Raw genomic sequence first — 26,465 nt, forward strand, 5'->3', positions numbered from 1 at the left:
AATCCTTGCCATGGCAAATGTGCCATTTGAGAATCAAATAATCAATATAAAATATTATTATATTATATACACACGGGTCATGGGTGGCTTTTTTGAACCAAGAAGAGTGAGACTGACGGCTATGATGATTATCCGACCATCCATGGTCCATGGACCATAAGTGTTGTGTTGTGGTGGTGCCTGTGCTTCCTGCGGCCTGCCTGTGCGGCTGTGCCTGCACTGCAGTGGCCACTGGCAGTGGCACTTGACTTGAGCAAAGCAAATGAGCACTACTAGTGTGAAGGACAGGTGGTGGAAGCATGTTCTGACAAGTTCTTATAATGAAAATAATATAGACAGCTTTTTGAACCAATGCAGTGCCAGTGCTACTAAGGGGAGAGACAGAGAGAGAGGCTATCCAGTCCACCACTTTACTTGAGCAGATCACAGAAGAAAGGTGGAAGCATCTGACAGCAAGTGACAGCACTTCTTAGATTGCACACTGGAATTCAGTTATGGACTTTTCGTTATAAAGTTTAGTTTACACACTTAATCTTGCACCTAACTTATTCACAATCACAACTTATTTTATTGTGGTATTGTCATATATATTTTATATGAATTACATTTACATTGTGGGAATAATTTGCACTGCATTTAGCACAGACATGTCACTTTATTTTTGATACTGTGGGCGATGATTTTGAATACAAGAAGAATATATATATATATATAATTGCAGGCACTTTATTAGCATTTTTAGCACAGCCACTTTGTTAGTAGTTTTTGATGCATTTTTCACTTTAAGCGTTGTAGGTTTGATGAAGCTGGCCTGGCACATCATCATCAATTGAGCAAATCAAATCAAACCGCGATTAAGAAGACTGCGCATGCTCCTGTTCTGCCTTTTGATCAGCTGAAAAGATGGACGAACCAAAAACACCACCTTCCACCCCTGGCCCTTCAACTTCAAGTGATCTGCCTGGCTGTGAGAGTGAGGAAGCTCAGGAAGGAGACCACCCCTGGCTTTAAAAGGTGGATGCTTTAAAAGGGGAAGGGAGGGACATACTTTATCTGTTTTTTGTTTACAAAAAGTTACAGCCTAAGGAATTGTGATTGTCCTTTAGGTTAATCATTTGAATAAATCATTTGAAATAATAAAAAACAATATGATGTTCAAACTTTTGACTTCTTTCTTTAATAACTACATAACACAGTACTTGTACTTCTACTTTCAGTACTTGAGTAGAATTTTTCTTTTCAAAACTACTGGTACTTTTTACTTTTAGTACTTAAGTAGCAAATTTTTTGAAAAAACTACTTGCAATACTTAAGTAAAAAAAATGTTGAATACTTTAGTACTTCTACTTAAGTAACTTTTTCTGCGAGCACTTCCACTTCTACTCAAGTCACTTTTTGATCGAGCACTTGTACTTTTACTCAAGTAGAAATTTTGAATACTTTATACAAGTCTGCCCCTGCTTCTATATGCTGAGCCCCTATAAACCCTGATGAGTGACCTCACTAAGCAATTGGTAGAGGCTTAAAAGTGGAGATGAGCAAATTTTCCAAAAACTCTGGTGGAGATTTTGGTGAATAATTTACAGTTTTGGAAAAATGCACTAGAGTCAATTAGGAAGGGAATTTTTTATTTTTTTAAAGCAGTAGTAAACTCAGTTTTGATAGTTGTACCTACAGCCGTGGTCAAAAGTTTACAAATACAAATATTAATTTTCACAAAGTCTGCTGCTTCAGTGTTTTTTAGATCATTTTGTCAGATGTTACTATGGTATACTGAAGTATAATTACAAGCATTTCATAAGAGCCCATTCAGACTAGCGCGACTTGTCAGTTGACATGCCAGCCTGACAAGTCGCGGTCGCTCGCTCGCCATTGAGTAGTACAGGACCCGTTCTAATAGGAGCGACACAAGTCGCTCCGACTTAGAAAAAGGGTCCTGTACTACTTTGGGGCTACCTGGGAGCAACTTGCATAGACTTCCATTATGTGAAGTCCCTGCAAGTCGCGCGAAGCGTGCACCGCGACTTCACAGGTCGCCCCTCGAAGTCGGATCGCCTCAGTGTGAACCGGCTCTTAGTGTCAAAGGCTTTTATTGACAATTATATTAGGTTCATGCAAAGAGTCAATATTTGCAGTGTTGACCCTTCTGTTTCAAGACCTCTGCAATTCACCCTAGCATACTGTCAATCAACTTCTGGGCCACGTCCTTACTAATGGCAGCCCATTCTTGCATTAAAGCGGTTGTAAACCCTTGGAAAAAAAAAAAAAAAACCTGCAAGACAAAGGCATAATGGGCTAGTATGCATCGCATACTAGCCCATTATGTGTAACTTACCTTAGAACGAAGCCCCGACACGGACCCCCGGACATCGCTGCGGGCGCGGCCATGATCCCTCGCCGTCTCTTCCGGGTTCGGCAGCTCCGGCGCGATGATTGGCCGGAGCCGCGATGACGTCACTCCCGCGCATGCTCCCCGGACCTTCAGAGCGCATGCGCCGCTCGCGAGAGCGGCTGCATGCACTGTAAATATCTCCTAAACCATGCCGGTTTAGGAGATATTATTTGTACCTACAGGTAAGCCTTATTATAGGCTTACCTGTAGGTAAAAGTGTCAAAAAGCGGGATACTACCGCTTTAACAATGCTTGGGGTTTGTCAGAATTTGTCCGTTTTTTTTTGTTCACCCGCCTCTTGAGGACTGACCACAAGTTCTTAACCACTTGCCGACCTACCGCTGGCTTTTTACTGCAGCAGGGCGGCTCGGCTGCGTCCAGTCACGTAGTACTACGTGACTGGAGTGCACTGATTACTGTAGTAATGTCACTGGTCCCCCCAAAAGTGTCAAAAATGTCAGTTAGGGGTCCGATCTGTCCGCCGCAATGTCACAGTCCCGCAAAAAAAATCGCAGATCGCCGCCATTACTAGTAAAAAAAAAAACAAAAAACAATAAAAATGACATAAATCTTTGCCGTAGTTAGTAGACGCAATAACTTTTGCGCAAACCAATCAAAATACACTTATTGTGGGTTTTTTTTTTATTACCAAAATATGTAGCAGAAAAGGAATTGGCCTAAAATGTTAAAAAATTTAGATTTTTAAATTTTTTTTTTAAAAATGTCATATAGCAGAATGTGAAAAATATTTATTTTTTTTCAAAATTGTCGTTTTTTTTTTGTTTATAGCGCAAAAAATAAAAATCGCACAGGTGATCAAATACCACCAAAAGAAAGCTCTATTTGTGGGAAAAAAAGGACATCAATTTTATTTGGGTACAGCGTCGCACGACCACGCAATTGTCCGTTAAATAACATAGTGCCGAATCGCAAAATAGGGCCTGGTCAGGAAGGGGGCAAATCCTTCCAGGGCTGAAGTGGTTAATGGGATTATGGTCTGGGGAGTTTTTTTGGCCATGGACCCAAAATGTTGATGTTTTGTTCCCCAAGCCACTTTGACCCAAAATACTGATGTTTTGTTCCCCAAGCCACTTAGTTATCACTTTTGCCATTTGGCACGGTGCTCCATCATAGTGGAAAAGGCATTGTTCCTCACCAAACTGTTCTTGGATGGTTGGGAGAAGTTGCTCTCGGGGATGTTTTTGTACTATTTATTCATGGCTGTGATCTTAGACAAAATTGTAGGTGAGCCCACTCCCTTGGCTGAGAAGCAACCCCACACATGAATTATCTCAGGATGCTTTACTGTTGGCATGACACTGACGAACTGATGGTAGCCCTCACCTTTTCTTCTCCAGACAAGTTTTTTTTCCGGATGCCCCAAACAATTGGAAAGGGTATTCATCAGAGAAAATGACTTCACCCCAGTCCTCAGCAGCCCAATCCCTGTACCTTTTTCAGAATATCAGTCTGTCGCTGATATCTATATAAGTTCCGTGCTATGATGTACATCACAGGCTGAAGCCCACCTCACATATAAAGGAGGGGTATACACATGAATTAATAAAAGGAGGAATAGGTGGCGCTACCTGAGGGCAATTAGGATGTAAACCTATCAGAAATTAAACTAAATCTAATAAATTCCGTAATAGAAAATATATATAGATATAAATAAAGTGCTAGGGGTGCAGAAATTGTATATGCAAGTGTACATATCCAATTATACCTCCAAAAAAAGTTACAAATAGTATAGCTAAAATTATAAATGTGAATCAAAAAAACACATCAATAAAGTGACAAAGTGTAAAAAGGTGACATCTGTGCAAAAAGTGAATAATTATACATGCAAAATGATTTGACCAATAACATTTTTTTTTAATTAAATCTACAGTACTTATAAAATTATCCAGGTGACATCTGTGCAAAAAGTGAATGATAATATATGAATCTGTAAACCAATGACATTTGTAAAATTAATTAAAGTCCACAATAATAATAAAATTGAAAAAGTCCATGTGAAAAATGAATAATGAATTGCCAGTGGTAGATCAAACGTCAAAGTGAATCGTGACTGTGAGTGAACTCGTGCTCCCCCTCTCTCCCAGGACCGCACTCACCAGAAAGAGGAACATCTGCAGAGGTAACGACCATCAATCACAGGTCAGAATCTGGCTCTCCTATATATACCCAGTAGTGGAGACCTTAGGTATATGGACCACAGATACCAGTTCAATTAGAAGTTTGTTCTCAGTGACTACAGGTATGTAAAGATAGGCATATAAAATTTAATTTATATGTATAATTATTCACTTTCCGCACAGATGTCATCTTTCTACACTTTGTCACTTTATTGATGTGTTTTTTTGGTTCACATTTATAATTTTAGCTATACTATTTGTAACTTTTTTTCGAGGCATAATTGGTGTACACAGTCGCATATACATTTTCTGCACCCCTAGAACTTTATATCTATATATATTTTCTATTACGGAATTTATTTGATTTAGTTTAATTTCCGATATATTTACATCTTACTTGCCCTCAGATAGCACCACCTATTCCTCCTTTTATTCATTCAGTCTTTCCCTGATGTTTTTCCTGGAGAGAAGTGGCTTCTTTGCTGCCCTTCTTGACACCAAGCCATCATTTAATAGCCTTCGCCTCACTGTGCATGCAGATGCACTCACACCTGCCTGCTGCCATTCCTGAGCAAGCTCAGCACTGGTGGTGCCCCGATCCCGCAGCTGAATCAACTGTAGGAGACGGTCCTAGCCCTTGCTGGACTTTCTTGGGCGCCCTGAAGCCTTCTTCACAAATGCAGTGGAAATTTTTTGTTGCAATTAATTTCAATTCATCTAATCACTCTTCATAACATTCTGGAGTATATACAATTTGCCATCATAAAAACTGAGGCAGCAGACTTTGTGAAATATAATATTTCTGTCGTTCTCAAAACTTTTGGGCATGGCTGTACAGGTAAGTCTATAATAAGACTTACCTGTGGGTACAGTGAATATCTCCTAAATGTGCCTTCATTTAGAAGATATTCACTGTTGCTGCAGTGACATCACCAGTGTAAATGCTCTGAAGGGTTGGTATACTCATGCCGTCTCTTCAGAGCTCTGTGCCATGGCCATGACTCCTGCACTCATGTGCCAGAGCCTATGAACCCGGAAGAAAGACCTGGTGAAGATATAAGCCCTGTCAGTGGACACAGAGTGCTGCAGGAGGGCTTCCTTGTAAGGTAAGTATTTCATAATGTGCTCATATGACATGATGCCATTAACTTGCAGGTGCACATTTTTTCCCCTATGACTTTACCTATGCTTTAAGGATGCAATGAGATATCTATTGTTCCTTAGGGCTAGGAAAGCTCCCTACAGCTATTCTGGACCTGTTCTTGTGCCAAAAAAATCATCAGCCTCATTATTTTTTTTTTATTCATAGAAAGAAAAAAAAAAGACACTAATAAAAATGAAATTAAAATTTTAAAGTGCACAGTTGCTTAGTAGTTTAGCGGTTCGTATTTGGGTCAGGACACTATCTGTATGAAGTTTTCATGTTCTTCCTGTGCCTGTATATATTTCCTCTGGGTACTCGGGTCTCCTCCCACACTTCAAAGACATGCTGGTAGGTTAATTGCCTTCTGTGTAACTTGGCTCTAGTATGTGTATATAAAGTATGTGTGTGAGATAGGGACCTAAGATTGTAAGCTCCAAGAGGGCAGGAACTGATATGAATGAACAATATGTACTGCGCTGCGTATATTGTCTGTGCTATATAACTACCTGTAATAAATAAAGTGACAATACACAAACAATTATCAAATATATAAAATACTATTAAATTGCAGTAATGCATACATTAACCAGCGTGTTTCCGCAACACACTACTTGCATTGGTGCAGTGCGGTGGCACCTCAACACATCTGGCCAATGGACATTGGTAGGTGCATTGTGGTGCGGAGCGATGTACTGCCAGAAATGGTAAATCCATCTTCTTTTGGTGTATTAGGCAGTCAATTTAAATCAGTGCTTCATAAAGTGGGCGATACTGCCCCTTGGGGGGCGCAGGAACGATCCAGGTGAACAGTAGTAGCTTCATGTGAAATTGGGGAGGGGGGGCAATAAATAAAAATAAAGAGGGGGTGGAAGCATAAAGAAAGAACATTTTGAAAAATACATATTTTATCTGTTGGGTAGCATAGAGTTAAAGTTATAGTGATTACTCTATTTTACCAAATATAGCAAAATTTAGCCTGGCAGTGGGTTGTATCATTCCTAAATTTCCTTTTTTTATCTTAAAGTGGAGTTCCACTCAAAAGTGGAAATTCCGCTTTAAGTGCTCCTGACCCCCTGAAATGCAACATTTGGCATGTCATTTTTTTTGGGGGGGGGGGGTACCTAGATTTTACAGGTACCCGCTCCCACTTCCGCTCAGGCCGCCTGGGCGGCTTGAGCAGAAGTCCTCTCTCTCCCCCTCCCTCCCTTCAATCTTCTGGGACATGTCACAGGTCCTGGAAGATTGCTCAGCTATTTACAACGCACAGCGCGACTCGCGCATGCGCAGTGCGCACATTGCTGTGAAGCTGCAAGCTGTCACAGCCGGGTGCCCATACTTGTGATGCCAGCACCAGGGAGAGCCGAGGGAGAGAACCGAGGCTTTAGGCGGCCGCATTACTGGACCGTGGGACAGTTGAGTGTGTGTTTATTAAAACTCAGCAGCTACACTTTTTGTAGCTGCTGACTTTTAATTAACACAAAAACAGCTGGAGCTCTGCTTTATTACAGGTATATATTTATAGAGATCACACAAGCTATAGCATCTTTGGTTATAAAACCAAAGCCTTTAAGGCCCGTACACACGATAAGAAAATCTGTAGGGATAATTTGTCCGACAACCGATCTGCCGATTTTCGGATTGTTAGTATGGTGCTTTCGACAGCCGACTCCAACTTTTCGGCTGACAAAATCCTGATGTGCAGGCTATAACATTTTTGTCATCTGTAATACAACGTCTGATTTTCGTCTCATTAGTACAGATTTTGACGGAAAAAAATCTTAAGAGCAAGACTAGGCATGCTCAGAGACGAAAGAACACATACAAAGCAATCCAACCCATGACATCACTTCTGAAGTAGAATTCTGTCGTACGGGAAAATTCGTATGAAAATAACCTCTTCACTTTCCACATCAGACTAGCATGCCACAAAAAATGGACGACAGATTGTTCGATAATCTGATCGTGTGTACGGGGCTTTAGAGTGACCTTTTATTGTGGCCAGCCTAAGGCACACCTGTGCAATAACCATACTGTCTAATCAGCATCTTCATATGCCACACCTGTGAGGTAGATGGATTATCTCAGCAGAAGTGATCACTAACACAGATTTAGACAGATTTGTGAACAATAATTGAGAGAAATAGGCCTTTTGTGTACATAGAAAAAGTCTTAGATCTTTGAGTTCAGCTCATGAAAAATGGTGGCAAAAACAAAAGTGTTGCGTTTATAATTTTGTTCAGTGTAGTTTATCGAACCTCACATAAAGAAATACCTGCATTTTTTTTTCATCACACTACAACACAAGGCATGGAGTTCTTACATGCATTGTGGGGCTCTGAAAGACAGGTGCATTTTTTTGCATTGTGTAAATTAATGAATGGATGAATGAATGACAACCCACATGCACATTTTGGAAAGGTGCTCATAGATGTGAATCCTGCCAGTGTACATACATTCAAATCTTGTATTCATGGCTAGTATGTTACATATATAACACAAGAGTGAATTGCATTACCTTTCTGTTGTGAATTTACATTTCACACAAAGACAGAAGGAAAAAGAGAAGAATATAGGTTAGTAAAAGTAGAAAAGATAAACGATTCAGATAGAATATTTTATAAAATATGCAAGTTATGATATTAAAAAAAAATCACCTATTTCTAAGACCAGCCCGATTAAAACGAATTGGATCACGTAATGCATCAGACATATTTTTTACCATTTTAAAAGATAAACTTTTGTTGTCAGTGTGGTAAACCAACCAGCTCAGAAAAAATACAAAGGCTCGGGGTCAATTTAATTATTTTATTTATAATTCATATATTTTTAAATTTACAGTTTACATTTTTTTTTCCTTTTTTTGTGCCATCTTTATTTTACAAAAATAAATAAATACAAGGAGCATCCAAGTGTACCAAACGATTGGGTTCCATTCATACCTGAGCGTACTGGAAATGGCGGGCAGAATTGCACAACTTTGCCTGCTATTCCAGAATTGGGGCAAAACACGGGATGTGTTTGTAATGCCATTATTTCTTAATGGCCCCCTAAATGCGGTGCAATTTTGCCACAACTGTTGAGCGCCGAAATGTGCTAAAATCGCAGCAAAAATCGCAACGCAAAATTTAGTACATGAGCCTCTTTGGCACATTTTTGGAGTGGAGGGAGGTCCATTCAAATGAACATAACCTCCAAAAAACGTGCCACAAAAAACACAAAACAGCTAAAATGAACATGGTACAGCAGGTGTCGCTGCAGTACGTTTAGGTGTGAATGAAGCCTTATATGTTTCTCCAAGAGAGAGCCCACTGGAACCTGCTTGCCTTCAGACTCTCTCTCTTTCATTGAAACGTCTCTCCAAGCCTCTCTTCACATCCAAACCGATAACATTATTTCAGTCTATTTTTTCCATCTCTCTCAAAAAATACTGATACATTCCCTTATGTGCCTCTAGCAGGCATACAGATGTGGAAGATATAAAGAATCCTAGCTTTCAGCTTAAACACAAAGAATCCTATCTTGAATGAAACACTGGGTAGCCAATGCTGACCCTCTTGCTTCAATACTTTGAATCACTGACCCTGTACAGCTATGCCGATAAGGACTTTAATCTAACTTTTCTAATTAGTATTAGAAAAGTTATTTGCCAGTTATTCAGTTCATCTAGTTCTTTGCCAGTGCTTCAGTATAACAGGAAGACAGGACAGATTCCATCATAAAATAGAAAACAAATGTGTATGGTGGCCACCCTTTCCTAGTACATCATAGTGGTAGGGGAAAACTCATTTTCATAGAAGTAACCACTCTAACTTCAGAATCCGAGACAAATATAATAGTAAGAACATAATCCTCCATTTGAAAGCATAGAAACTTTCAATCCACAGTCCTTTTTAAAGGATAAGTGCATTTTTACAGTCCTCAGATTTTTAGAGGCTTGATCTCCCTCTGCTGAGCATTTAGATAAACCCATACACTATATTACCAAAAGTATTGGGACGCCTGCCTTTACATGCACGTGAACCCTAATGGCATCCCAGTCTTAGTCCGTAGGGTTCATTATTGAGTTGGCCCACCCTTTGCAGCTTTAAGAGCTTCAACTCTTCTGGGAAGGCTATGCACAAGGTTTAGGAGTGTGTCTATGGGAATGTTTGACCATTCTTCCAGAAGTGCATTTGTGAGGTCAGGCACTGATGTGGACAAGAACACCCTGGCTAGCAGTCTGCGCTCTAATTCATCCCAAAGGGGTTTTATCAGGTTGAGGTCAAGACTTTGTGCAGACCAGTCAAGTTCCTCCACCCCAAACTCGCTCATCCATGTCTTTATGGACCTTGCTTTGTGCACTGGTACGCAGTCATGTTGGAACAGGGAGGGCCAAGCCCAAACTGTTCCCACAAAGTTGGGAGCATGAAATTGTCCAAAATGTGTATGCTGAGGCCTTAAGAGTTCCCTTCACTGGAATAAGGGGCAAAGCCCAACCCCTGAAAAACAGCCCCACACCATAACCCCCCTCCCCAAATGACTTGGACCAGTGCACAAAGCAAGGTCCATAAAAACATAGATGAGCGAGTTTGGAGTGGAGGAACTTGATTGGCCTCAACCTGATAGAACACCTTTGGGATGAATTAGAGCGCAGACTGCGTGCCAGGGTGTTCTTTACCACATCAGTGCCTGACCTCACAAATGCACTTCTGGAAGAATGATCAAACATTCCCATAGACACACTCCTAAACCTTGTGGACAGCCTTCCCGGGAGAGTTGAAGCTGTTATAGCTGCAAAGGGTGGGACAACTCAAAATTGAACAATAAGGACTAAGACTGGGATGTCATTAAAGTTCATGTACGTATAAAGGCAGGCGTCCCAATACTTTTGGTAATATAGTGTATATTAACATACCCCGCAGGATTCTGGGGTTCCTCGCTGGACACAAGTACTTTCCTTCAAAGTCTTCCCAGCCAGTCAATGTGTGCCCCCCATGCAGAAGACTCACATTTAGTTTTGGTTAAAAATTGCTGTTGACAAAATACTCAGCATAAGGAGGGAGGCAATGAAAGATGGGTCTGACAAAAGTGTAGTTATCCTTTAATTTAAATATTTCCACTACTGAGCCATAGATACTTTTCGTTCTACATTTTAGTCAGTCAATCAGTCGTACAGTTACAACTACAAACCATTACGTACACTGGCACACAAAACAACATATTGTATTACACATGACTATGTTTCCCGGTGTACTGAGCCAACATCTATCAGGTAACAGAACTGTGTGTGTTTTCTAAACTTTTTCATTTTTTTTTTTTTTTTGTTTTGGCTCTGGTATCATTTTGGGGTACACCAAGCCAAAGCTCCGTAAGAGATGGAATGAATAAATAAGTGTTTTACTTTGATTTTATTCATGTTTTTATTGTTTTGTTGTGTATAATTTGCATATTTAGCTGCATTATGTAAAATGTTCTCACAGTCGTCACTATTAATATTCGGGCCAAATGTCTAAGTGGGTGTGCCGTGAGAACTGTTTTTTGTTTAATTATGTGAATATGTCAACTAGTAAATGTAATTTGTGCTCCAGAGACAAGAACCAGCTGTATATAACCAATATTCGTGTGTCTGGGCATGCTTATAGGCAATTTTTGCACATTGTCTGCGGTTTACAAGGTTCCCTACTTTCATCATAGATATAGCTCATCTCCTTATGGACATTTTGATAGTTAATTTTTGTACAAGGCTTGGGTTTTCCTTCTATTGCACACTTTGCAAGATTGTGTTATCTTTGTATTGTTCCTTTACAGCAGGGGTGGGGAACCTTTTTTTTCTGCCAAGGGCCATTTCGGTATTTATAAAACCTTTCGGGGGGCCGTACAAAATTATCACCTTAAAAATTTGCCTGTTATATGTGGTCAAACATTTAATTAACTCACCCCTAATGTGATGGTGAGGTGTGTGATGTTAGCTGGTATTGATGATGTTGCTACTCGCAACAGGTTTTCCAGGTTTGCGTCGGTCAGTCTGGAGCGCAGTCGACTTTTTTGTGGTGGTAAGTTTTGAAAAGAACTGCTGGTGGGTATAGCTGGCTGGTACTGCTGGTGGATACAGCTGGCTGGTACTGATGTGGGTACTGCTGGCTCAGGCTGGCACTGCTGGCTTGTACTGTGCTGTAAGTACTGCTGGATGGTACTGCTGGCTCATGCTGATACTGCTGTGGGTACTGCTGGCTGGTACTGCTGACTCAGGCTGGTACTGTGCTGTAGGTACTGCTGGCTGGTACTGCTGTGGGTACTGCTGGCTCAGGCTGGTACTGATGGCTGGTACTGTGCTGTGGGTACTGCTGTCTGGTACTGCTGGCTCAGGCGGGTAGTGCTGGCATGTACTGCTGGCTGGTATTGCTGTAGGTACTGCTGGCTGGTACTGTGCTGTAGGTACTGCTGGCTGGTACTGTTGTAGGTACTGCTGACTCTGGCTGGTACTGCTGGCTCTGGCTAGTACTGCTGGTTCTGCTGTGGGTACCGCTGGTTCTGGCTGGTACTGCTGTGTGTACTGCTGGTACTGCTGTGAGTACTGCTGGCTCTGGCTGGTACTGCTGGCTCTGGCTAGTACTGCTGGTTCTTCTGTGGGTACCGCTGGTTCTGGCTGGTATTGCTGTGTGTACTGCTGTGAGTACTGCTGGTTCTGGCTGGTACTGCTGGCTCTGGCTGGTACTGCTGGCTCTGGCTGGTACTGCTGTGTGTGCTGCCGGGAAATGCTGGCTAGGAGAAGTGTAGCAGCGCCACGCTGGAGGAAGAGGTGATGTTTTCTGTATTGGTCACAGGCGGAGTGCATTTGATATCACTCCGCCTGTGACTCACTCAGACTGTCATAATGGAGCAGGAACTATACAGGAAGCAGCGGCTCCATTCTGACAGATCAGCTGAGAGACACAGACTCAGCTGCATGGGGGGCCGGACCAGATGACTTCGGGGGCCGCATACGGCCCCCGAACCGTAGGTTCCCCACCCCTGCTTTACAGCATTGGGAGCTTGGGATGGCATAGAAATAATGGCCAGTCTTCCATTGCTTCTGCTATTTAAAGGTCTGTGATCTATCACAGACCTGTATTAAGTCACCAGCAGTGCTTTTATGGCTTTAGATAATGTAAGACTGTTGTCTGTGCAGAATTAATTTTTTTTAATTTTAACAAAGTTGCAAAATGTACCCGAATAAGGATACAAATTACAATAACTAGAAAAAGGTTAATTGTCTCCTATTTAACAAAAAGACGTTAGAAGTGAAACTGGATCTAACAGCAGTGGCCATACTCTAGTAGATTTTTTTAGACATTTGTAAGAAAATTCTCATACATTTGATAACATTTGATTACTTAAAGTGGACCCTCAGTCATTTTTTTCATCTTTCCATCTAATAAATCCTCTGCCCCCTTGTTGTTTTAACTTTGGATAGTAAAACATTTTTTTCTACCAGTAAATACCTTATACAGCCCACTTCCTCTTTCTTGTCTGGTCATTTGCCTAGACTAATTACATCATGCACAGCCCTGAGAGTTTGCCAGCAAGGGAGGAGGGAAGATTCATAGAAGAGTTGCAGAGCTGGAGGGGGCTGGATGAGAGTGTAGACATTAGGAGACTGCAGAGATCCATGAGTATTCATCAAGAGACGAGAAATGTGCAGGCAAGCAGTGAGTGTGTCTGTCTGTATATATTTGTGTGTCTGTATATATTTGTGTGTGTCTGTGTGCCTCTGGAAGTGAACAGGCAGCAGCTTCAGCTGCCCACACTCAATTGAAGAGACAAGGACTCACTGCTCAAGGTGGTGTAATTGCCTGATGACTCACACCGGTGCATGCCCCGGCTCGCCTCCGTAAAAACTTGATAAAGGAAAAGGAATTGGCAGCACTCCAGGTTGAGTCAAAATCCAGATTTATTGACTGGACATCCAAATTATGGCAATCGTGACAAGGTAGACGCGTTTCACACATTGACTGTGTGCTTAATCAAAGATGCTTTTATTACAAATTATGTGAGCAGACTGCAATTCCTCTTTAATGTAGGTCCAAAGTACTTAAAAATTATTTTTGCTTTGAACAATACATTTTGGAATGAATGAACTTTCCCAAAAGAAAACCACAACCATTTTTAGATCATTTATTCTAGTAAAAGTTTCTGTCTTGCCCCTTTAGATTTTCTTTCTTAACCACTTAAGGCCCGGAAGATTTTTCCCCCTTCCTGACCAGGGGGTTTTTTGCAATTTTTTACTGCGTGAATTTAACGGACAATTGTGCGGTCGTTCGACGCTGTACCTAAACGAATTTCACGTCCTTTTTTTCCCACAAACAGAACTTTCTTTTGGTGGTATTTGATCACCTGTGCGATTTTTGGATCATGTGCTATAAACAAAAAAGAGCGTAAATTTTGCAAAAATAACAATATTTTTCACTTTTTTTTATATGAAATTCCACCCCAAAAAAATGTAAAAATCTAAATTTTTTAACATTTTCGGCCAATTTGTTTTATGCTACATATGTTTGGTAAAAAAAATAGCAAAAAGCGTATTTTGATTGGTTTGCGCAAAAGTTATCGCGTTTACTAACAAAGGGAAAGATTTTTGTCATTTTTGGTGTTTTTTTTTTTAACGAGTAATGGCGGCGATCTGCGATTTTTTTTGCGGTACTGCAACATTTCGGCGGACAGATCGGACCCTTGACTGACATTTTTTACACTTTTGGGGGTACCAGTGACATTACTGCAGTAATCAGTGCTATACATATGCACTGTTACTGTAAAAATAACACTGGCAGGGAAGGGGTTAACTGTATTGGACAGGGAGGGGTTAAGTGTGTCCTAGTGGCGTGATTCTAACTGTAGTGGGACATGGCTACTAGTGTAAAAACAGACAAACTACATAGTAGAACCGTCTGATCTCCATTTTTACACAGGGGAGAATGACAGGCGGCTTGTTTACATAAGCCACTCCGCCTTTCTCCCACTGTACCGACGATCGTAGTGTGACCGGCGGACATCGGGTCCGCCGGTCACACGCCCGCACTCCTCCGTGAACGAGCCTCAGCGGGCGCGCGCCTCAGCGGGCGCGCGCTCGCCCGCTATTGGCTCAAAACCCGGTGACAGGCGAGCGACGTAGACCTACGTCACTCTGCCTGGCCGGGGCTGACTGCCGCAGTAAATATACTGTGCGCAGTCGGCAAGTGGTTAAGAATAAATGTTTTCAGGAACAAAAAATTTCAAACTAATTTCTACCAGTGTGTATGGCCAGCTTAAAGAAGACTGCCTAGTAAAAAGGGGAGATTAGATTGTATAGATTCGCAGAAAAGGCCTTCTTCCTTCTCCAAGCTCCTCTGGAATGGAAAGATCTTAGAGCCCGGTGTTCATGTTACTTGGACATCAAACTAATAGGATTTTTTTAGAGAAGTGGGGGAATGGTTAGGGTAACAGAAACAACTTTCCAGGGAAGATAGGCTTTAATCCCTCTGTGAGCAGGGCCTGGGCCCTATCAGATCAACAGGGGAGCCTGGGCAACAAGGGAAAGAGTATGTAGACTGGGAGTGTGATCAATGCAGCGGGTGGGGGAAATTACTGGAACCGATCCCCCTGCAGCAGCTGAAAGTTGGCTTCCCCCTGAATTGCAGGTGCTGCAGGGGGGATCAGTCCCAGTAATTTCACCCACCCGCCGCACCAATCACATTCTCTGTCTACATCCTCTTCCCCCAGTTGCCTGGGCCCCCTGTTGTTTGTCTCATGCTGTGTGCCCCTTTTCACCGCAGCGCTGCCAGACTCCCTTCTCTCCCACTCACTGACTGCTGCAGGCACAAAGGGGTAGCTTCAGGGTGGCGAGCAGGTGTGGGGAGTGGTGAATATATTATATTTACTGGCCCCTTCCTTTCCTAAATTGACACATTGGGTGATCGGTACCGATCACTCACAATGTTCACTTATAACTAGGGATCGACCGATTATCGGCAAAGCCGATATATTGGGGGCCGATCTGCACTTTCCCCGATATATCGGAATCGGCCCCTGAGGTTACCGATATTGCTGATATTTTGGGAAAGGGCTTGTACCGGAATGATGCGTGCAGCTAGAGGCATCACCCCGGTACCGACGGTCGGCTGTCTTGTAATGACAACCGATGCGGCTGAGAAGCCGCTCAGCTGTCATTACTAGGAGCAGGAGGGGACGTCTCCCCCCTCCCGACGCCTTCCGTGGCACGCCGGTGTCTCCCGTCTCACATCTTACCTGCACAGCCGATGAAGAGAAGACCCGATCAAAGCCGCATTCGGCTCTGATTGGGTCTCCATGTAAAAATCCCGGAAGTGATGTCATGACATCACTTCCGGGTACTTGGTGGCAAATTCAAAAAAACTAGAGCATTCAAAACAGCCAAACTTGGAGTTGTGAATGCTTTTAAGTGCAGAGGAGGGGTTTGGGGTCTTTTAGACCCCCAGATCCCTCCACAAGAGTACCCGTTAAAGGGGAAAAAAAAAATTTAAATGTCCAAAAATATCGACCAATATCGGCCAATACCGATATCCGATGACCAAAATATTGGTACTGCACTAAAAAAACGATATCGGTTGATCACTACTTATAACTGCAGCAAACCTATAGTAAACTGTGTTTACTATGCTTCAGTGTATGAATGAACAGAAGCCCCTGTATAGAGCGCCTCCAGTTTTTTCATGTGCAGCTGAGGCTGCAGAGAAAGTTTATTTTCTGTGTCCCAGAAGTGAGATATCAGGGGTTTGTTTACCCTGCTATTTCACCAAAAAACCTGCAACAGGTCTGTGAAAAAAATGTAAAAAATATAAAAAAAAAAAGGTAAAATGAAACAAAGGGCTAATTCACACGTGTCCTCAGGATTGGAACTGCCTGTTACACTAGGGGGACGCTGCAGCTGCACAAACACAGCCACAGGTCCTAATTTGACAGATGTTCAGGTGAAGGTGAATGGCCAACTGTCTGTGTTCGTGGTCATACACCCACACACCAGTAAAATTAAGACCTGCGGCTGTGTTCGTATAGCTGCTGCATCCCCATTGTGTAACATAGGCTGCCTGCACACAGCTGCAGGCAGTTCCAGACACAAAAACAAAAACACTGATTCACACTGTACAGGCTACAGTGCCCCAAGATCTCATTCACACACAAATAATTTATTATTATTTCAATACAGTTTTATCTTTTAGATTTAGCATGAATTTTGAATATTATGTTGTGTTTGCGTCCGTGTATTTTTAGTAAAAATTTCATTTTCATGTTTTTGGGGGGGGGGGGGGGGGGAGTGGGGGTCTTTATGGGGCCCCGTGATTTCTAATAGCAGCCCTGTCTGTGAGTGATGATGTTGAATTGTACATTCATAAATACATTCATAAAAGTCTTTTGTTTTGATATTACATTTTTTTTCTATTGCTTATCATACCAAATTTCCAGAGCGTGTTTCTCTTCTAATAATTATCTGTATGTGGGATTGTTCAGTCTGCATTCATACTAAACGGTTACTTAGAAAAAATAAATTACTAGATAAGCCATGGAAGAAATTTATAGTTTTCAAACAACCTCTGCTGGCTCAGGAAAAAAAGGGTTTTACAAACATTAACAATATTTTACATCAACTGGATCACATTGACTCGTATATTTAAAAGAATCATAATGGACCAAAGATTTCCATTCACTATCTACTCATTCAGCAGCACTCACACTTTCCACCCCCCTCCCCAGTCCATTTCTATGTCCCCCTTACTGTGTCCTGATGAGTCCTCTGATGCTTTGCTCTGTCACTGGAGTTACTGAACGCTTTTTGGCATCCGGGGTGTTGACACAGGTAAGGACGTTCCCCTGTGTGACTTCGCAGGTGAATCTTCAGGTTCTCCAGCCTTGAAAATGCCTTGTTGCAGCCTTCAAACTGTAAGAAAGGCAGAGGACACTTACATGGGATTCCAAATGAATACATGTTTATGTGGTTCCTGGCACTACACAGGAAAACAGTTAGAATTTAAGATCTCTAATGTATTTGAAGGACAGCTGTACAGCCATAAATGTGTAAGCTGACATTATTTAGAAAGTTTTGAAGCTATCGGACTGGAGTGAAAACCAGGTTACTAGCATGTTTTGATATACAAGAGGTATTAAAGTGTTACTAAACCCACAACAGTAAAATCAGTCTTTACATGCAGTAAAGCATGCTTGTTAAACTCACTGTGGAACATAAGGGGTTAATCCTGCACATTGTGTAAAAAGGTTGTTTGATCCTGTCCTTTTTTATCCTCCCCCTTCTTCCACAGTCCCCAATCCATCTCCTGATAGTACAAAGCATTGATGGCACTCTGCACATGATCAGTTTGGTGTGTATTTCTAGAGAGATGTTTGTTTCCTTGTTAGAATGCATGTGATTAGCACAAGGCCAATGAGCACTGTCCAGACAGAGAGTCAGGGGTCCTGCAGCCTCAAAGGACAGTCAGAGTAGAATGAAAACTCCTCCTACAAGCTTTACCCAGACACTGATAGAAGTCACAGGACTGCTATATACTGCTGATGAGAAAAAGTATTTAGCAGTTTATAGTTACTAAAATAATTTCATTTCCATGTTCTGTGTACTGTGGGAGACTAGATACAGTGAATTGGGTTTAGTAAAACTTTAAAGTGGTTGTAAACCCTCTCATATATCTTCTCTTCCCTACACTCCTTTGAAAGTGAAGAATCGTGTTAAAATCCTTCTCTGTCTGTTAGTATCACAGACCAGGGGATGGAGAGCTGCAGTTACACCGTGTGAGAGCTGATTGGAGGAAAGGCACACACCCCCCTCCACACAGCAAACCGGAGCAAAGGAAGGATACAGAGCTGTGTTCTGAATAGACAAGCTCTGTGCTGAGCTCCCTCCCCATCACAAATTGTATCTCATATGTCAGGAAAACTTCTCCAAAGGGACTCATGCTGATAACAGAGGAACAAAGCACCAGAGGGAAACTACACTTATGCTCAGTACACACGATCCGAAAATCGGACGACGCTCCGTCCGTTTTTGTTTGGTTGCTAGGAACTCTCAATTATATTCGCAAATGGGAGAGGTTACTTACGATACGAATTTTCTCGGACGATGATTCAAAAGCTTCCAGTATGCGTAACCACGCCGTAGCGTGTGAGGGGAAATTATGTCTACTGCTCATGCGCTGTCTACTGCTCACCATTTCTTTCGGACGAACAACATACTGATAATACGATTATTGAACGATGTGTTATAATACGATCAAAATTTTTATGCTTGCACGACCGGATAATATCGCGCGAACTGTCGTGATTGCCTCTCGTAAGCTGTGTACTAACGATCAGATTATCGTCCGATCTTTTCACAAGCGTTATTTTTCGTCCGATTTTCGCATCGTGTGTACGGGCCATTAGAGCTTTGGCGAGAGATAAGTAAACACTACAGATATATGTGCTCTGTTCAAATTTCATGACTGAGGTTTACAACCACTTTAACCACTTAATAGCAGTAAATCAAGCCTTTGCCCATAACTGCCTTACCTGCCCAAGTAGAACTAGTAGAAAGTATATTTGATGACCTGACAAATGGAAGCCCAAAATAATTTAAAGTTGTGTTTTGCTTTTAACATTCAAGTTTGGAACAAATGGACTTTCTGGAACAAATCCTACATACACTTTAAGTTTGAGAAAAACTTTCCATCCTGCTCCTTTGAATTTGCAAAAAAAAATGACGATTTGACCCTACTAACAATTAGAAAATTGAATGAATGCTCATAAAACTGAAAATTTGTAATGAAATTATACTAGTATATGGTCAGCTTTAGGCTCCATGTACACGGGACACTGGAAATGGCCGTTTAGGAGCAGTTGGGCGTTTTTTTCAGAAGCCCCTGAACCCATCTACATTTTATCTTATCTGTTCATGTACACCAGGTCGTTTACAGTCATTTGCAGGCAGTTGCGTTCAGGGACTGTTTTTAGAACGCAATTATTTGCGTTTGAACGTGTGTTTCCCGGCGTTTCAAACGCACAAACGCGTCCGAGGAGTCTGAACGCATCCGAACGCGTCCGAACGCGATGACCCACGTTTAGCGTTCGCGTTTTTCCATTTTAAAGGGGAATAATTTTTTTGACCTCTAGGAACGGTTCTAAACGCAAACGCCCGCTAAATGCCCGCTAAACGCGGGTACAAACGCGACAGAACGGACGTTTCAAACGTCCTAAAAATTCCAGCATTCAAAGGGACTTTTAACAACGTCCCGTGTACATGGAGCCTTAATCTCATGCTACTAAATGATTCAAATTATCTGAGTGAGTTCTCGGTATTGGGCACCTCAAGAGATCTTTAGCATTGCAGAATGTGAAAAACATGTAAAAGTATTTCCAAGGAAACTTTCCAAGGAATGTAACTATTCATACAACGGCGGGGACTATTTTTAATGGAGTTACAGTAGCTCCCCTGAGTCAGTGGTCACTAAATTATGTATATGATCCTCCTGTGTCCAGACTGGGTATGCTTTAACTAGCTAGGAATCTATAGCCAGGTGGTTAGAGAAGCAGGATATCTAAACAATTGGTAGAACACAATGTTGTTATTTTGTTCTAAACTCTCTCTGCCTCTTTCACATTTTCTGGCATCTACCAGATATTTTTGGTTACATATAAAAACACAATTAAAGAAAGGTTGATGTTGGAGGGAGTGCAGTGAGAGTCAGATAAGTCATCAGCTCAAAGTTCTGATTGGTGAACTTATTGGGAGCTCTGCATTCTGCCATTTATTATATTCTGTACTAAATTCCATGGTAAAAGTTTGAAGTGTCTATAAAAGGGGTGTCCTAATTCCCTTTTGTGTCTGCGGCAACATTTTCAGCAAATGGTGACTATGGAAAAGGTGCCTATAAACACCCAGGAGATGATGGAGACTTTAATGTAGGGTGTCTCAACCAGGGCTCCATAGAGCCCTGGGGTTCCTCCCGAGGTTGCTAGGGGTTCCTTGAGCTATGAAGTGTTTCTAACTTCCAGTAAACAACTAATGTCAATGATTTTTTTAGCTGTGTATAAGAGGGGGCAGTTTTCCCCCTGGTCAACAATGAGTGTCCTCTTCTCATTGACCAATGTGTAAAGAACTTTTCTACCATTGGCCATCAATGTACGGGACCACTACAACAACAACTACCAATAGTAGAAGGCACTTTTCCACTAACCACCAATGTCAGGGACACTAACATTTTCCCCATGGTGTTTCTTTATGGACTATTCTTATTATTTGTTCCATTTCATGATTGTTACTGAAGCCATTTTTTTTAGAGCAGGAAAGTGTTTAAAAAAGCTGTTGGCTCTGGGTTTCAAATATGCTGCATACACTACATTCTTTACTCTTTTTGTATTATTATATTTACAACTTACTGACCACAAAAAATGTGCCATGAGCTAGAAAATAATAATTTAGCACGGGTTCCCTGAGACATGAAAATTATTTCAAGGGTTCCCCTATTAAAAAGGTTGAAAAAGGCTGCTCTAAAGGCTTACATCCATATGTTCACCTGCTTCTGTTCACCCCAAGAGCCCCCTCCCTCTGACAGCATGCAGGGGTTCTTTTGGCACAGCCACATCATTCGTTCTGTGAATAAATGAACTACAAGCCCAGTCCGTGGCAGAGAGACTTCCCAATGGAGTAGTTCCCAATGGACTACGAGTGCGGTAATCAGTGCGCTTATAGTCCACTCAGGGCTGCTGTTAGAAATCACGGGACCCCGTACAGCCTACCTGGCAGGGCCACCACCCAAATTTATCAAGATAATATTTTAACTAAATATACATTAAAATCATTATTAGCGGACACAAATATAACAGTGAACCTGTGTAAATTAGCCCTTTTTTAATTGTTTTCATATATTTTTTTTTAAGTAAAAAATTCTAACAATTTTACAATTTTTTATAATAATTAATAATGTTTAATTATTATTATTTTTTAAAATGTATTATTTTTTTACGGGACAGGGAAGCCTGCAGCACTGCGGGAGGGGGACAGCACAGTAAAAAGGGAGCACAGGGGAAGGTGGGGGGTCAGAAGCAGGCAGAACAGGGAGGGGGATCAGTGTCGGAAAAGCAATTACAGGAATGATGCCCTGTGTCCGTGTTTCTCCTTGCAGCAGGTGAAAGCTGGCAGGAGGGGGAGAAACTGGCTTTCAGCTGCTTCTAATGGGGTACTTTGACGCAGTGGTGGGCTTGAGCACTATATGGCCATATGGTGGGACCAAATCCCCATTTTTATTTATGGATTGTCTTCAAATTTGGTAGTTTCTTTTGCATGTGTGCGCTACTCTTTTTTAATATACATGTCTCTTGGTTCATAGCTGCACCAGCTTTAGAAACACATGGGTATGCTCCCCCAAATTTTTTGCTTGTTTATTATGTATTCAGTCTGACCAGACTACCGAGGTTGAGCACCCCACCCCACCCCCCACACACACCTGTACTCTATCAGTGTCCACTATCAAGTAGATATAGGAGGAGTCCCCTGTAGTGCATTTGCACATCTTTCCCAGCAAGGAGTATTATCTCCAAGGGTTAGAAAGGCTGGATTCATCTCTTTTTCATGGATAGTGTAGGAAAAAAACCCACTGATAATGGGGTACTTTGACGCAGTAGTGGGCTTGAGCACGATATGGCCATATGGTGGGACCAAATCCCCATTTTTATTTATGGATTGTCTTCAAATTTGATAGTTTCTTTTGCATGTGTGCGCTACTCTTTTTTAATATGCATGTCTCTTGGTTCATAGCTGCACCAGCTTTAGAAACACATGGGTATGCTCCCCCAAATTTTTTGCTTGTTTAAAATATAACAGTGAACCTGTGTGAATTAGCCCTTTTTTAATTGTTTTCATATATTTTTTTAATATTTTTTTTAAGTAAAAAATTCTAACAATTTTACAATTTTTTATAATAATTAATAATGTTTAATTATTATTATTTTTTCAAATTTGTTATTTTTTTACGGGACAGGGAAGGTGAAAGCTGGCAGGAGGGGGAGAAACTGGCTTTCAGCTGCTACAGAGAGCTGCACAGGGCTTCCTTCTGTATTTGCCCCTCTGCCCAACCCCACCGATTCCCCGTGCTGTTGGGGGCCCCCTTGTGTGCCCGGGTCCCCTACAGGAGGACTGGTGCCCCCCCCCCCATCAGCAGCCCTGAGTCCACTGACACTTCCTCCAGCTTTTTAACTGGAAGCCCGTGCTGAGGTATCATGACATTTAGTGTATTCACACTTTTGAATTTGCCGCCGGTTCCACCCCCCTGTGTCTCAATGCTCGTAGGGAGATAACCGGAAGGCAAGTGCCAGCAATCGGCCGTGCACAGAGCGGGGAGAGAGTGTGAGGAAGCTGGGGAGGACGGCGGGGGGAGCGCAGGGAAGGTGAGTAACATTGTGGGGTAATCCCGAGTGTGGCTCGGGGTTACCGCTTTTGGTACTGAAAATTAACCCCGAACCACACTCGGGAATACCGCTAGGGAGGTTAAACGCCTTTACAGGTCACCAGTTTAGAGATACACAGGAGGTCGTCTGACACTAGAATCATTGCTCTTGCGAAGTGCAGGCATCCTCCCGGGATAACCACTTCGACCTAAGGACGTCCTACTGTCTCTAAGTGGTTAAGGCCCCTTACACATGGGGCCTTTCAGCCACAGTGCTTCCCTTTCGGTACTTTATTGTGCCCGGGAGGGCTGCAGCATCCAGCCCCACTGCAGGCAGCCTCTTAAAGTCTATGGCAGGTTAAGGCTGGAAGGGGCTGAATGCTGTACAGAGTAGTACCAGAATTTAGTGCTGTTGGCTCAGGGATGAATGCAGGAAGTTCAGCCCCATCCAGCCAAAGCTTGATATAGACTCTGTCAGGCTGCCTGCAGCAATGGTGAACGCTAGATCTGCCCTTCCTGCATGCATTAAAGCAATGGGAAGAATGCTTTGCAGTTGAACAGCCCAGTGTGCAAGGGGCCTCACTGTGAATTTTTCTGCATGTTGCTGTACTTTACAAAATTGTTTATTACTTGGTGCATTTGGGGTGCCTTTAACAATAAATGCCACCACAAGCATGACACCCAGTTTTTGTGTGCTTCGTCATCACTCGAATTTGCACACATTCACACCATGCACTAGTGTGAATGTGGGCTCAATTGTGTTCCTGCATGGTTACCCTGTCACATGGACTAACAACAGAGACTACAAGGGGCTGTTTCAATGCACACTATGCAGCCATGATCCGCTCCCGTCCCCATCAGGAAACCCAACCTGAGAAATGATGTGCAGTCAATGTTGGAATGCATGCATATAGACAGGAAGCAGTTGCAGAAGATCAATAGCTCTGCAATGCAACAAACGATAAAAAAAGGGTGAAAACAAGTCCTTTATTGATACACCATGCTTTAGCAAACTAAACGAAATGTCATTTAGGTTACTGGCAACATCTACTTTATTGACACCAGCCAAAACACCTTAATTACCTACCTATACAAAATGCACTGCTATTTGACTTAATTTACTGTAGTTCATCTAGGAGTATGGCTTTGAATCCTCTGTGCTGGAGATGATATGATGATCATATGTGTGATATTAATTGCTTATAAATAATATTTCCATCAACTCACCAACCCAAAGTCGATCATCAAGGCACTTCTATCAACCTATAGTTCTATTTCAGACAAAGCATCACATGCATAAGTCTAGGACAAGGAACTGCTCAAAATAAGACTATGGAATAGAATTATTACATTGGCAATGCTTTGTCCCTCTAATCCTCTCAAATAAAATGGTGTTCTCCTTTAAATGGGAAAGAAAATGTCTGTTTCTTTGCTTGAATAGAGAACTCCTGGGAAAATGAAAGGGATCATGATCATTGTGCTCTCAATTACACAGTTTAATGGTAAAAAGAAGTGTTTGTTCCAGAATATGAAACGGTCTAAGCTTGAAATGATTAAACTGCAATAATACAAAAGCATCCGTGGCATTTTTTCATAATGCAATCCCCTTCTACCAGCTACAATAACCAGAAGATGCCACATCCATTGTTCTTGTCATTGTGATAAATCTCTGTTTTTTATATCATTCTTTCATTTTGGAGTGTTACTAAGTACATGTATAAGTACTGTGGTGGACATATGAACTAGTTAGATGAAGAAACATTAGTCAAGAATAAAACAAAAAAGGAGGACCCTCACCTTGTCAACATCCAATTTTTAGGGAAAGGCTGAGAAAAGTAGACAAAATAGCAGACTTTGTAGGCATAACACGAGGCAGGTAGTAAATAAAAATAGCAACCTTTATTACAAAATTTCTAAAACATCATAAAATCATGGTAACTCCCTTTACTAAACAGTAGGTCAGCAGATACCCAAACCCAAGGCATGGAGGTATGGAATCAATCATGTGGAGACAAACTGAGACAATTAGCATGACCACATCTATATCCATCCAGAGAGTGCTTTGATATAACATCCTTGCTCATTATTCCGGTCTTGCCTGGTCATACGGTGGGAGAGGTGAACATCTGGGCTACCGTTTTGGTGTCCTCCTACTCCTCTCTGCAGGGGCCCCTGTGTCCGCTTCCAGGATTCTATTCCCACTCAGATAAAGGCCTATCAGCACCCACTCAATTAGCCCTGAAGAAGCAAGTGTATTTTGCGAAATGCTTGGCTTTTAGATAGGTAGGAACTGTGGACCTATTGATATCCTCGTCAATACCAGTCTTACCTTTGATTGATGGACTCCCACAAACTCCACATGATCGGTTCCATACCTCCAGGCCTTGAGTTTGGGTATCTGCTGACCTACTGTTTAGTAGAGGGTGTTACCATGATTTTATGATGTTTTGGAAATGTTGTAAAAAGATTGGTATTTTTATTTACTACCTGCCTCGTGTTATGCCTACAAAGTCCGCTATTTTTGAGTAAGTAGGATCTACTGTTCTCAGTCTTTCTCCATTATACAGGAAAGACAACAAAGAGCCAGTCAAGCCAAAACAGACATTTTAAAGTAGATCTAAAATCCCAATTTACTTTTGTTCAGTTAATAATAGTGTAAAGAATAATTAAAGCAGAACTAGGGACCAAAACCTTTTTTTTATTTTGTATAGTGTAAAGGAGGGTTATAACCCTGTCAGTTTTTTATCTATGTCCCTTTGGGTAGACATTTCTTCACTTTCTGTTCTCTAACTACAACAGGTAGTGACAATAAATCCCTCCAAAATGGGGAAAATGACTGGTTGTCACAAGGGATACCAAAACTAGTATCTGCATTGGAAATTTCCCCTCTACTCCTGTTCTGAGGACAACTCAAAATTTGCCATTCTCTTTCACTTTCACTCTTAATAATGGTCACCAGAACAGAGAGAGAGGATTATTCTCCCTAACAGGGAAAAAGACAGCAAAGAGATCTGATAGGTGTTCCAATCCCTCTCCACTCTAAACTAAAAGAAAAAAGGTTTTGCTTATAGTTATACTATAAAGTTATTTTTTTTTTTTTGCTGTTTTTATTGTCCTTTGGCTTTATGCATTGGAAACATAGTAGGATGTGTGAAGAAATCTTTTCTAAGTGAGCGAAACAGGAGTCCATATTCCTCTTGTTGTGACAACTGAAAATTTTGTATTTCCCATCCAATCATCACCAGGACAAATATAGAGGATATAGAGGATAAATCTCCCCAGCAGGGTCCCAGACAGCAGAAAAAAAACCTGACAGGAGTGTTAACACTTCCCCACTCTGTTTCGGCTTTAGATACACTTTAAATGTGTTTTTTCCTACAAATAGTAGGAGGCTG

At 41.7% G+C, this 26,465-nt stretch overlaps 1 protein-coding gene across 1 annotated transcript in view; it reads right to left on the reverse strand.

The window, feature by feature from the left end:
- Positions 1-26,465, reverse strand: part of GLIS1 (GLIS family zinc finger 1) — a 251,866-nt gene that overhangs the window by 34,351 nt on the left and 191,050 nt on the right. The window contains exon 5 of the mRNA XM_082266027.1: positions 17,418-17,579. Coding sequence (XP_082122153.1) covers positions 17,418-17,579 — 162 coding nt within the window. The remainder of the gene's footprint in view (positions 1-17,417; positions 17,580-26,465) is intronic.

Source organism: Pelophylax lessonae (assembly GCF_965119305.1).
Source record: "Pelophylax lessonae genome assembly, chromosome: 8".
In the NCBI taxonomy this organism is placed as follows: Eukaryota; Metazoa; Chordata; class Amphibia; order Anura; family Ranidae; genus Pelophylax; species Pelophylax lessonae.